Source organism: Oncorhynchus kisutch, linkage group LG9 (assembly GCF_002021735.2).
Source record: "Oncorhynchus kisutch isolate 150728-3 linkage group LG9, Okis_V2, whole genome shotgun sequence".
In the NCBI taxonomy this organism is placed as follows: Eukaryota; Metazoa; Chordata; class Actinopteri; order Salmoniformes; family Salmonidae; genus Oncorhynchus; species Oncorhynchus kisutch.
The window spans coordinates 21,636,190-21,649,822 of NC_034182.2; the positions used below are offsets into that span (position 1 = coordinate 21,636,190).

The 13,633-nt window shown below is 41.5% G+C and overlaps 1 protein-coding gene across 1 annotated transcript in view; it reads right to left on the reverse strand.

The window, feature by feature from the left end:
• trappc14 (trafficking protein particle complex subunit 14) overlaps window positions 1–13,633 on the reverse strand; it is a 37,731-nt gene that overhangs the window by 15,575 nt on the left and 8,523 nt on the right. Inside the window, exons 2-7 of the mRNA XM_020491266.2 lie at window positions 12,465–12,560; window positions 11,979–12,108; window positions 11,610–11,696; window positions 7,276–7,396; window positions 6,704–6,851; window positions 6,352–6,413 (exon numbers count right to left, since the gene is read on the reverse strand). Coding sequence (XP_020346855.1) covers window positions 6,352–6,413; window positions 6,704–6,851; window positions 7,276–7,396; window positions 11,610–11,696; window positions 11,979–12,108; window positions 12,465–12,560 — 644 coding nt within the window. The remainder of the gene's footprint in view (window positions 1–6,351; window positions 6,414–6,703; window positions 6,852–7,275; window positions 7,397–11,609; window positions 11,697–11,978; window positions 12,109–12,464; window positions 12,561–13,633) is intronic.

The following is a 13,633-nucleotide window of genomic DNA, read 5'->3' on the forward strand; positions in this document are numbered from 1 at the left end:
AGAGGGCAGTATTTTCATTTTTGGAAAAATAACGTTCCCGTAGTAAATGGGATATTTTGTCAGGACAAGATGCTAGAATATGCATATAATTGACATATAATTGACAGCTTAGGATAGAAAACACTCTAAAGTTTACCAGAGTACCAGATTACAGATTAACCAGATTACCTTTTCTCTGTATTCCCCAATGTGTCTACAGCATTGTGACGTAGTTTTACGCATTTATGTTGAAGAATACCCGTAAGCGGCTACATTGCGCAAGTGATTCTCGCGTAAAATACAGAGGTAGCCATTATTCCAATCGGTCCTACTGAAAAACTAATTGTCCCGGTGGATATATTATCGAATAGATATTTGAAAAACACCTTGAGGATTGATTATAAACAACGTTTGCCATGTTTCTGTCGATATTATGGAGCTAATTTGGAATATTTTGGGGCGTTTTCGTGACTGCAATTTCCAGGCGATTTCTCAGCCAAACGTGAAGAACAAACGGAGCTATTTCGCCTACAAAAATAATATTTTTGGAAAAAAGGAACATTGGCTATCTAACTGGGAGTCTCGTGAGTGAAAACATCCGAAGCTCATCAAAGGTAAACGATTTAATTTGATTGTATTTCTGATTTCCGTGACCAAGTTACCTGCTGCTAGCTGGACAAAATGCTATGCTAGGCTATCGATAAACTTACACAAATGCTTGTCTAGCTTTGAGATGACAGGGTGATTAACAAAAGGCTAAACTGTGTCTCAATATATCTAGTTAACCGTAAGGTTGCAAGATTGAATCCCTGAGCTGACTAAAATCTGTTATTCTGCCCCTGAACAAGGCAGTTAACCCACCGTTCCTAGGCCGTCATTGAAAATAAGAATGGGTTCTTAACTGACTTGCCTCGTTAAATAAAGTTGTAAAAGAATCAAAATAAATAAAGGATCGGCAAAATCAGCGTCCAAAAATACCGATTTCCGATTGTTATGAAAACTTGAAATCGGCACTAATTAATCGGCCATTCCGATTAATCGGTCGACCTCTAGTGTGGAGTACTTCGTACGAGAGACTTAGAACTGGCTTTCATTGTCTCCAAAGCGCAGGGAGGCCTACAAGACCATATATGAGACCATCAACTGTGGGGAGAAACCTTTACAGATAACCAAGGTGTGCCAATGTGTGCCACATGTTGGCTCTCCATTGGGCTGCATTTCGCAGTCACCAAGTCCAGTGAACACTGCTACATGGCTGAGGTTTTATACTCCATGTACAGTGATCCTCAAAACATATTGTACCTGAATTTTTTAAAAGTCAGTGCTGGGTGAGGTACAGTTGGCCATCAAGGCATTTGAGAGCAAGTAGATCCTCTTAAGCTACTTGCTTAGCCTGATCATGTCTGTGAGCAGCAGGGTGCTGAATCCACTGGCAAATGTTGATGTACTCAAAGGGCCAATACATGGATACATCAGTCCCAAACCGTACCTTGGTTACCTTTTTGAGTCAAAGGCAGCTGTGCTCCACCTTGCGCCTGTCCGAAAGCGGTGTGTAGCCTTCACCATCTCCTTCACTAATGAGTTGAGGGTGAGACTGCCGGACAACATCGAAGCATTGCAGTACATGTCAGTTTTCAAAGTGGAGGAAACTCTAAAGCACAATAAGAGCCCTGGAGAACTAGAAAAAATAGCCAAGCTCCTTGGCTACTCCCCTGCAGAGATAGACAAGATTGTCCAGCAATGGCGTGCCATCCATCTTAGTAAATGGAAGGAGACAAAAAACACACTGGGCTTCTGGAGTGAGATTTGGAAGTTCAGGGATACAGCTGATATCAACCCGTTTCAAGAACTTGCCATGGCTGCTGTGTCTGTATTGTCCTTGCCACACTCGAATGCTGAAGTCGAGAGATTATTCAGCCAGATGAGTGTGGTAAAAAGCTAACTTAGAAATCGGATGTCCTTGCAGAACCTTAACTCCATCCTGTACATTCGATATGGACTGAAGCTGTCTGGTGAGGCTTGCTATGAGCACCAGCTGCCTGATAATGTTTTGCAACCTTTTGGCACATCAGCTGCTTACTCATTTAAGTCAGCTCCCTCAGTTGCTGAACCTGCCATAGAGAGCCTTGACCAAAATGACAATGGCCCACTCTTTCTGTGAGCCAGCACAGCCTGTGTGTGTGTGGAGGAGGGTCTGGATTTTTTTTTTTTTTTACCGGAATTAGGGCCAGACTAGTTACCATAATTTTCTCACATTGCCATTGACAGTTATTTCTATTGTCTCTTTTTGGACGATTTAGATTGTTAATGTAGATTGTATACAATTTTTAAATTTTTTATGTTATGGTTAAAAATGTTCATGTTTTACTATGACTTGTTGTAGGCTCCTAAGTGGACCATAAGGTTAAAAACCAAACCAAACTAAGAAAACTAAACTAAAAAACAATTGTTTAAAAATAAAATTTAAAATAAAATAAAAAACTAAGTAACTCTGCCAGAGTGTCTCTTTTGGGTCACTTTTGCCGGTCCCAAGGAGGAGGGTTGGAATTGTGACATTAACAAAAACAAGAATCGACAGAAGAAAGTTAGTTTGTTTTTTACTCACTTTTTGTCCCCCCCACAACATTATTCTCTCTCCTGCAGCATCGATCACAATTACATGCACATGGCCAATTATGCAAATTAGGCGATGACGTCATGTAGCGACTTTTAAGGCAGCCAATAGCTACTTTCCTTACTGAGGAGTTGGCAACACTGCAATACAGTGCAGTGTTCGATTTGGCTGCTGGGGGTTAAGGAGGCCCCCAGCTCCGCTAAAACCATTGACAACCGTTTTACTAAATAAATTACTAAATAAATGGTGTAACTATTTCGTTTTAATATCATCAAGTCTTGAAGAGCCTAGTCAGAACTACACATCATCAGAGTTATACAGCAAGTAACTGCACGCTTTTCATGATTAGTAAACATCAATTGCTCATGTATTTTCTGACATTTGGCATGTAGCTAGCAACATGTGCCATTTAGCTTGCTTCATCAGAGATTTGGCTTTTGGAAAAAACTTGACATCGGCAAGTCCTCGTCCTGGTAAATTTGTCAGTCGGACTACTGTCATCACCACCGTAGATTGCAAGCAAATCAAACAATATTTGAATATAGCCATCTAGTTTATCCCCTTAAAGTTAGCTCGTTACCTAGCCATATTGACGTTATCTGTTATTAGCTAGCTAGCCAATTTGTGGTCCATTAATCAATGTTGCCTCACCTGCGTACCGGCAGTCCCCACAAGGTGGAGTGGATCAAGAAACTCTGAGGGGCCATGCGCCTGTCATCGATGTCTATTTTTTATTTATTTAATAAATCAATTTGACAATAACCCTCCAAAAAGTCATTAATAAATCTTTCAAATTGACATATGTACTAAGAAGCTACATGTTTATTTTTGGGCTTCAGGAATGTGACTGAAAAAGTGCCTCAGACCTTAAAAAATAACCAATTTAACTGAATGAAAGTATGAGGTGATATCTGTAAACAAATGCCGTGGCTACGAGGCTACGACTGCGCCAGTGCAATGAGTGGAGCCTACTCAGGTGTTCAAAAGAGCATTTCAGACCGAGAGCCTAATGCTTCTTAGGTAGTTCTTTATGAGTTTTTGTTTTGAAAAATATCACTCTGCAGAAGCAAGTTGCAGGGATGGTAAAAACAGCTTGATTGCCATAGCAACATCAGGGAAACTGGGCAGAAGGGAGTGGTGCTTCAAATGCAGCAGTTCTGCAACATCTTTAATTGCGCCTCTCATTCTCCTTAATTGCCAGCATCAACATGGTATGGAAAGAGATTAACTGGATAGGACGCTCTCGGGACAGGTCGTCTGGATACTGGACAGCCAATTAATTGGCAGATGCGAACAGATTATCATCTTTAGCGGACAACAGTTCTTGAGAGCTTACGATTTCGTCTTCATACTGGTGAACTGATGTTTGAGTTGTGTGGTTGCAATATCAACAGTCCCTTATCTCATCTCTGGTGTATCTTGGCATGTATCATTCAAGACTAAGTTTAAATTGTGTGCAGCACAATGGACATATAATGCACAATGTCTCTGGAAATACTGTCTGGGTTGGCAATACTCAGTATAGAAAACAGTCGGGTTCGGGGGCCAAACACCTTACGGAGGGGGGGTCCAGAGAAACTGTGTTAAGCTAGTGTGTCGCCTATCACGTCTGTCAGCAGCAATCGTGATTAAACACTCTTAAAAACAATGATGAAAAGGGATAATGTTAGCCAACTTCGCTAGGTAGGCCTAGTGAAAAAAGTACATTAGGTCTAATTACCACTATGTTTAGCCAGCTGTACAAAGTTTCTACTGGTCCGGTAGCTTGCAAAGTAAACATTATCAGCTAACAGTACATCGGCAAATGCGCCATCGAATGCACCTTATTGTGACGTCTTATTGATAACGACCTACAGCATTTCTATGGTTGGGCCATTGAGGTTTCTGCTTTATGATGCATTTACAGTTGAAGTCGGAAGTTGACATTCACCTTAGCCAAATACATTTAAACTCAGTTTTTCACAATTCCTGACATTTAATCCTAGTAAACATTCCCTTAGGTCATCCCCACTTTATTTTAAGAATGTGAAATGTCCAAATAAGCTTCCCACAATAAGTTGGGTGAATTTTGGCCTATTCCTCCTGACAGAGATGGTGTAACTGAGTCAGGTTTGTAGGCCTCCTTGCTCGCATACACGTTTTCAGTTCTGCCCACACATTTTCTATAGGACTGAGGTCAGGGCTTTGTGGTGGTCACTCCAATACCTTGACTTTGTAGTCCTTAAGCCATTTTGCCACAACTTTGGAAGTATGCTTGAGATCATTGTCCATTTGGAAGACCCATTTGCGACCAAGCTTTAACTTCCTGACTATGTCTTGAGATGTTGCTTCAATATATCCACTTAATTGTCCTACCTCATGATGCCATCTATTTTGTGAAGTGCACCAGTCCCTCCTGCAGCAAAGCAACTCCACAACATGATGCTGCCAACCCCGTGCTTCACGGTTGGGATGGTGTTCTTAAGCTAGCAAGCCTTCCCCTTTATCCTCCAAACAACAATGGTCATTATGGCCAAACAGTTATATTTTTGTTTCATCGGACCAGAGGACATTTCTCCAAAAAGTACGATCTTTGTTCCCATGTGCAGTTGCAAACCATAGTCTGGCATTTTTATGGTGGTTTTGGAGCAGTGGCTTCTTCCTTGCTGAGCGGCCTTTCAGGTTATGTCGATATAGGACTTGTTTTACTGTGGATATAGATACTTTTGTACCTGTTTCCTCCAGCATCTTCACAAGGTGCTTTGCCGTTGTTAAGGGATTGGTTTGCACTTTTTGCACCAAAGTATGTTCATCTCTAGGAGACAGAATGCGTCTCCTTCCTGAGTGGTATGACGGCTGCGTGGTCCCATGGTGTTTATACTTGCGTACTATTGTTTGTACAGATGAATGTGGTACCTTCAGGCGTTTGGAAATTGCTCCCAAGGATGAACCAGACTTGTGGAGGTCCACCATTTTGGCTGATTTTTTTTATTTCCCATAATGTCAAGCAAAGAGGCACTGAGTTTGAAGGTTGGCCTTGAAATACATCCACAGGTACACCTCCAATTGACTCAAATGATGTCAATTAGCCTATCAGAAGCTTCTAAAGCCATGATATAATTTTCTGGAATTTTCCAAGCTGTTTAAAGGCACAGTCAACTTAATGTTTGTAAACTTCTGACCCACTGGAATTGTCATACAGTGAATTATAAGTGAAATAATCTGTTTGTAAACAATTGTTGGAAAAATTACTTGTGTCATACACAAAGTAGATGTCCTAACCGACTTGCCAAAACTATAATTTGTTAACAAGATATTTGTGGAGTGGTTGTAAAACAAGTTTTAATGACTCCAGTGTATGTAAACTTCCGACTTCAACTGTACGTGACACTACCACATTCTATGGCAGCCATGTTCGCACCCCATTAATATTACATGGGGAATGGCATGTCACTAGAATGGGCATTATGATGCATTTACATGACACTACGACATCCTATGGCAGCCATGCTAGCTACATTAACATTACACTGGCGATATTTAAGCAAAGCTATGTAGCTGACTGTCTAGAATTAGAGCAATATTCAGAATTCTAAAAGTTGGCCCAACTCTCTTAAATATATGTCTCTGGTTCCAACTAATAATCGGTGGAGATGTACTGTACCTGGGGAAGGCTAGTAGTTATAATGGGGTCGTTATAATGGAGTAGATATAGTGAGTGTCTGGGGTAGTTATAGTGATTATGAGCCAGTTCTATATTTTAGTAGATGTAGACCTACCTGGTAAAGGGAAGTTTAGGGGTGGACCACTGCAGCACAGCTACCAAAGGAACCTCCAGACCCTTAAGCAGAGAGCAAAAAACATTCACATTCCTCAAATGATTTCATGCTGTGCACGCACACAAGGACATTCATGGCAGATTTTTCATGCATATGTTTAATCTAAAACAGATTAAATGATCCCACACTAAGTATGATATCATATTACCTGAAATGTATCTCACTGCCCTTTACATCACAAACTAGGACCATTTATTTGATATTACACATTGTCTTTGTTCCCCCCCCTCTCTCTCCTCTCTCTATACCCCCCTTCTCTCTCCCCATTCCTCCCTCTCTCCTCTCCTCTCACCTCGTTGCTCTCTTCCTCCGGCTGGTCCCTGAGCTGCAGCTGAAACAGGAAGTTCTGCTCCTCCAGGGCAGAGAGCATGCTGGGAAGGTGAGAGGAGCTACTGTTCATCCTGTGGAACGACGCCATTCCAACCTCTGCCGATTGGTGGCTGCAGACAGGAAGTAATGGATGTCATCGCCATGGTTACAAAAGTGATGTACTTTTTATCAAGGTTCATAAAAAATAAACAACAGTATGGGGCATTCAGGCACTCATTACATCTTTATGCAACATTTTAGAACAAAATATACAATATGTTTCAACACTTATAAACAGCGTCCCTGAAAAGCACTTGTGTGACCGTTCCAGACCTTGTCCGGCACTGATGCTTTTCTACCCTTAACTGCAAAAGTTGGTATTAGTAGTACTGTAATCTGATTCTTGATCTGTGGTTATGGGAGTGTACTAGACATTGTCCACCAGGAGGACAGAGCCATCAGGCACTGATCTACAGTCAGTTTCTGTCTCACCCCTAATGGTTAAGTTAAGGAATGGGGGAGTCCCAAAATCCTAGATCCTAGATCTGTACTTACCAGACATTGTCCACCAGAAGCACAGAGCCATCAGGCATCATGGGGAGGTAGGACACGTTGAAGTTAGGAATGATTCTCAAGTCCCTCACACAGACCTCCTCCTGAGAACTGGAGTTTAATACTGGGGGGAGAGAGTGAGAGAGGGAAGGGAGTTAGAAAAGGGATAGAGGGGGAGGGAGGAAATGGGGGGAAGGAGAGATAGAGAGAAAAGGAGACAGGAAAGCATAAGAGAGGAAGAAGTTTAGATGACGTCATAATACTATTGTCAAAAACAATAGTCAATTCCACTTCAGAGGAAGGCCCAAAAATTGCCAAAGACTCCAGTCACCCAAGTCATAGACTGTTCTCTTTGCTACCGCACAGCAAGCGGTTCCGGAGCGCCAAGTCTAGGTCCAAAAGGCTCCGTAACAGCTTCTACACCCAAGTTATAAGACTGCTGAACAATTCATCAAATGGCCACCTGGACTATTTACATTGACCCCTCTTTGTTTTTACACTGCTGCTACTCGCTGTTTATCATCTTATCATCTATGCATAGTCACTTTACCCGACCTACATGTACAAATTACCTCGACTAACCTGTACCCCCGCACATTTACTCAGTACCGGGCCCCCTGTATATAGCCTTGTTATTGTTATGTAATTCTACTGTTACTTTTTATTTTTACTTTATTTAGTAAATATTTTCTCAATTCTGTTTCTTGAACTGCACTGTTGGTTAAGGACTTATAAGTAAGCATTTCACAGTAAGATTGTACAACACCTGTTGTATTCGGTACATGTGACAAATAACATTTGATTGGATTTTATTTGATATGGGTACTATTTATATACAGTACATACACGTTATATAGCTATATACACAATAGGGTTTGGCGGTATCCAGATTTTCATACGTATGGTACCGTTTCTGTACCATACTAGGGTATACTGTATTACCGGAAGTGAACACAGGGGGCGCTATAATTATACATTTTTAACGCACAAAACTATTTAGGCAACAGGGATCTTGATCTAGGAGGGGATTGAATGTCTCTGCTGTAACCAAGAAGCTTGATCTTGACATCTAGCCACTTAGCTAGCAAGTTAGCAAACCAAATGCATAGCTGGATCCCTGAGCTGGATATAATTTATAGTTATACTTAAAGGTGCAATATGCAGAAATCTCTAAGCCATTTCCTGGTTGCTTAAATTCTAATAGTTAAACTTAAGAACAGGAAGCATTGGAATAACGAACATAGAACAGATTTACAGCTTCTTAGACTTGCTTTCAAAGAGAATGACATATCTTGAACTCCCATTCCTATGTGAATTTGGCCAGGTTGTCCAAAAAGTTACATATTGCAGTTTTAACTTAATAGTTATAGGCAGTGGCGTAGTGTTTTTACAGTATTGAAAATCATACCGTCGATATTTCAAAATAACCCGGTATATGGCATGAACGGTATATTGCCCAAGCTTAATACACAAACCTCACTAATGTAATCCACATCCCATAAAGACAATACACAATACTGTGAACTTCAGGGTAATTTCAAAGGGTGCTCTACTATACATACTGTAAATATAAATCCACATATGTGAGCCAATATCCTGTACAGCATGTACACGTAAGAGCTACCTCCTACATAAACTATTGAGCTATTGTGTAACACTGCGATAACACTGTGATAACACGGTGATAACACGGGGATAACACTGTTGTCGGTGTAGTTAATTACTTGGGACACGCTTCCTAACCATCTATTAAAGAAGGTCTTGTCTATTTGTAATACTTTTCTCTCCCTTTGCCCTTTGAACATTGGGTGGAGCTCTGCTATTGTCCAGGGCCCGTATTTCACAAAGCGTCTCTGACTATGAGTGTTTATCAAGGATCAGGCCCTCCCATTTATGGATTTAATATCTAAAAGACGCTTTGTTAACATGGGATCATGATCGCTAGCTGGGGACTTTGCTTTTGAATGGGCCCAACGTAACTATGAACCTGCACTATTACTGGGTCAGACTCGGTACCACCAGAGAGTCAGTTATTACCCTGGTGGTTTATTAATTAAATACAGTGACTTAACAGGATTTTACACATGAGAGGGTTGTTATTAATCTTAGCCCTGGGCTGAGGACTAGGATACAGTTCGGTGGCTCTCTGTGGCTAAACCCCTTTCTTCAAAGGCGAAAGCACTTCCTTAAACCAGCTAAGCCTTGTTTCAATCTTAACTTTGTTCACCTGGAGTCAGGAGCTCTGGCTCTGCTTCAGAGTAGTTATCGTACTCATATATTCTTAGCCCCTACCCTCACAGTTACAGGCTACAGCGAGGGCCTAAAGGTTTCTCTTTTCAGGTGGTCAGAAACAACTCCTGGTCATAAGCATTTGTGGTTAAGTATAGAATAGGTTATACTCAAACAATAACGCATGTGAAACCTTGGATTATAGTGAACAACACACAGTTAAGGGGAGTTACTTGGCATGATGCAAAGTGGAGTATAAATAAATAAACCACACTATGGCCCAAGTTTAACAAAGTTAGCCCCCCTCTGCTCCCTACCTTTGAGAACGGTCAGGTGCAATAATGTTAGTATTCCCCCACCACAATATACAGTGGGTCAAAAAAGTATTTAGTCAGCCACCAATTGTGCAAGTTCTCCCACTTAAAAATCCAGAAAATCACATTGTAGGATTTTTCATGAATTTATTTGCAAATTATGGTGGAAAATAAGTATTTGGTCACCTACAAACAAGCAAGATTTCTGGCTCTCACAGACCTGTAACTTCTTCTTTAAGAGGCTCCTCTGTCCTCCACTCGTTACCTGTATTAATGGCACCTGTTTGAAATTGTTATCAGTATAAAAGACACCTGTCCACAAACAGTCACACTCCAAACTCTACTATGGCCAAGACCAAAGAGCTGTCAAAGGACACCAGAAACAAAATTGTAGACCTGCACCAGGCTGGGAAGACTGAATCTGCAATAGGTAAGTAGCTTGGTTTGAAGAAATCAACTGTGGGAGCAATTATTAGGAAATGGAAGACATACAAGACCACTGATAATCTCCCTCGATCTGGGGCTCCACGCAAGATCTCACTCCGTGGGGTCAAAATGATCACAAGAACGGTGAGCAAAAATCCCAGAACCACACAGGGGGACCTAGTGAATGACCTGCAGAGAGCTGGGACCAAAGTAACAAATCCTACCATCAGTAACACACTACGCCGCCAGGGACTCAAATCCTGCAGTGCCAGACGTGTCCCCCTGCTTAAGCCAGTACATGTCCAGGCCCGTCTGAAGTTTGCTAGAGAGCATTTGGATGATCCAGAAGAAGATTGGGAGAATGCCATATGGTCAGATGAAACCAAAATATAACTTTTTGATAAAACTCAACTCGTCGTGTTTGGAGGACAAAGAATGCTGAGTTGCATCCAAAGAACACCATACCTACTGTGAAGCATGGGGGTGGAAACATCATGCTTTGGGGCTGTTTTTCTGCAAAGGGACCAGGACGACTGTAAAGGAAATAATTAATGGGGCCATGTATCGTGAGATTTTGAGTGAAAACCTCCTTCCATCAGCAAGGGCATTGAAGATGAAACGTGGCTGGGTCTTTCAGCATGACAATGATCCCAAACACACCGCCCGGGCAACGAAGGAGTGGCTTCATAAGAAGCATTTCAAGGTCCTGGAGTGGGCTAGCCAGTCTCCAGATCTCAACCCCATAGAAAATCTTTGGAGGGAGTTGAAAGTCCGTGTTGCCCAGCAACAGCCCCAAAACATCACTGCTCTAGAGGAGATCTGCATGGAGGAATGGGCCAAAATAACAGCAACAGTGTGTGAAAACCTTGTGAAGACTTACAGAAAACATTTGACCTCTGTCATTGCCAACAAAGGGTATATAACAAAGTATTGAGATAAACTTTTGTTATTGACCAAATACTTATTTTCCACCATAATTTGCAAATAAATTCATTATAAATCCTACAATGTGATTTTCTGGATTTTTTTTCTTCAGATTTTGTCTGTCATAGTTGAAGTGTACCTATGATGAAAATTACAGGGCTCTCTCATCTTTTTAAGTGGGAGAACTTGCACAATTGGTGGCTGACTAAATACTTTTTTGGCCCACTGTAGCAGTATTACACTCGTATAAAAAAAAGTGCTACCTAGTACCTAAAAAGGTTCTTCGGCTCTCCTCGTAAAATAACCCTTTGAAGAACCATTTTTGGTTCCAGGTAGAACCCTTTTGGGTTCCATTTAGAACCGTCTCCAAAAACAGTTCTACCTAGAACCAAAAATGGATCTCCTATGGGGACAGCCAAGAACCCTTTTGTAGTCTTCCCCCACCTTTGAGGATGGTCAGGTGCTTCCCGGAGACAGTCATCTGTTGACATTTCACAGTTGGTGGAGGAAGAACACTCAACGTGGTGCTGACTGGACGGGTGATGGGGATGTGGACGGGTGGAGAAAAAGAGGGAGAAAAATAGAGAGGGTCACTTTGAATACCCTTTACACTGAATGTACATTGCAGTTGTTCATCATTGTGAATTGCGTTGTTTTACTTTATATTGAAAATGTATTTTAAATGTGTAGGCCTATACACATTTGGTAGGCCTTACAGTGAATTGAGATACTGTTTTACAATCTAAGATAATCATTATCCTTCTCAGTCACATCCCAGAGGGAGCCACTGGAGAGGCAGTGGAGGACTCTGACCCTGGGCTTTGAAGGTATTAAGGTCTTGTCTGAAGGTGTGTGTGGGGCTCCTCAGCTGTAGGATGGTGAGGTAACCATGTTCCCTGATCTCTGCCTTTTCCTCCTCCTGCTTCCACACGGTCACTATGATCTGACATAGACAGGAAACTAGAGGTTACAACAAGGTTATGAACATGCATAGAGGTTATAACAAGGTTATGAACATGAATAGAGTCACTACAATCTGACATAGACAGGAATAGAGAGGTTATGACAAGGTTATAAACATGCATAGAGAAGCTATGACAAGGTTATGAACATGCATAGGGTATAGTCACTACAATCTGAGACAACACAGAGTGGGGGAGGAAATGGAGATATGATGGGAACACGGATAGAGAGACGAGTAGAGAAAAAGACAATGACACTGTCTGTCCTGTTTTCTGTCTGTCTCTCTCTCTGTCTCACTCACTCACACACAGACACACACACTGCATGACTTCTCACCTTGACCTTGAGTGTGTTGACGGGGAGTTTGTCCAATGAGACGGTCAGAGGGAATATGACCTCCTCGTTCAATACCACTGGCTCGTCCATCGGTGACTAGGAGAGAGAGGAAGGGAGAGAAATACTCTATTACAAACTATTAGAAAGCAAGAGGGAGCGAGAGGGAGGGGGAGGGAGTGAGAGAGGGAGGGGGAGTGTGTGTAAGAGAGAGAGAGTTAGAGTGAGAGAAAGAAATAAAGATTATGTAAACAATGGAGGAGGATGTAGGGACAAATAAAGTTTGTATTCTATATTTGCACTATAGATTATCGATACAGATATGAGTCACTCCACCTGCTAGTACACTATTACTATGGTCAAATGTAATAGAAAAAGAGGGATCTGTCTTTCATAGAGGATATGACAAATAGTAATGTGTGCAAAAACATACTCATTCATTCGCTCTATTTGTCCCATGCTTAATATTGACTATCATAGTGGGTGGTTGTTACCCTCGATTGCCAACACCTCAAGGTTAAGTTGATTTGTTTGGCTATGAGGTTGAGTTGGCATGTATGTCTGAATTCTCTGCCAATGAAGTCTGAAAATAATAGTAGGTTATTGCTGTTTGTCCTGCGAGGCTTGATAACAGGCAAGTGTGAGCAAATACTCCTTACACAAGCTCTCTCTCTCTCTTAATGTCAAGGTTGGACAAATCGAAAGAAGTGGTTGGTTAAGACTCAAGAAAGTTTGAGGCGTCTATTTGTATGTCATCACAGTGACTGTAGCTAGAACCAACCTGTGCTCCTTGCCACAATAACAAGCTGTCTGTCAGACAGACCTGGGTTCAAATACAACTTGAAATCTTTCGTATACTTTTGAGTGTTTTGAGCGTTTGGTTTAGTCTGCCTGGAGTGCCAGGTGGGCTGGCTTTACATTTTTGGAACTGTTCTATTGGTTCCATTGCAACAGGCATGCTCAATCAAGCACCAAGTAGGTTATTTGAAATGATTCCAAAAAGTATTTGAACCCAGTTCTACTGTCAAACAGTATTTTGGCTTGTTCCAACTGTCATAGGTCAGTGCTTGCAGGAAGTTTAAAAAAAGGTCTGGTTGACTTGTGGTTTACATTTGTACTTCTGCTGCACGAGCGTTGCACTTTCTTATATGCTCAGGAAATGTCAGCACTTC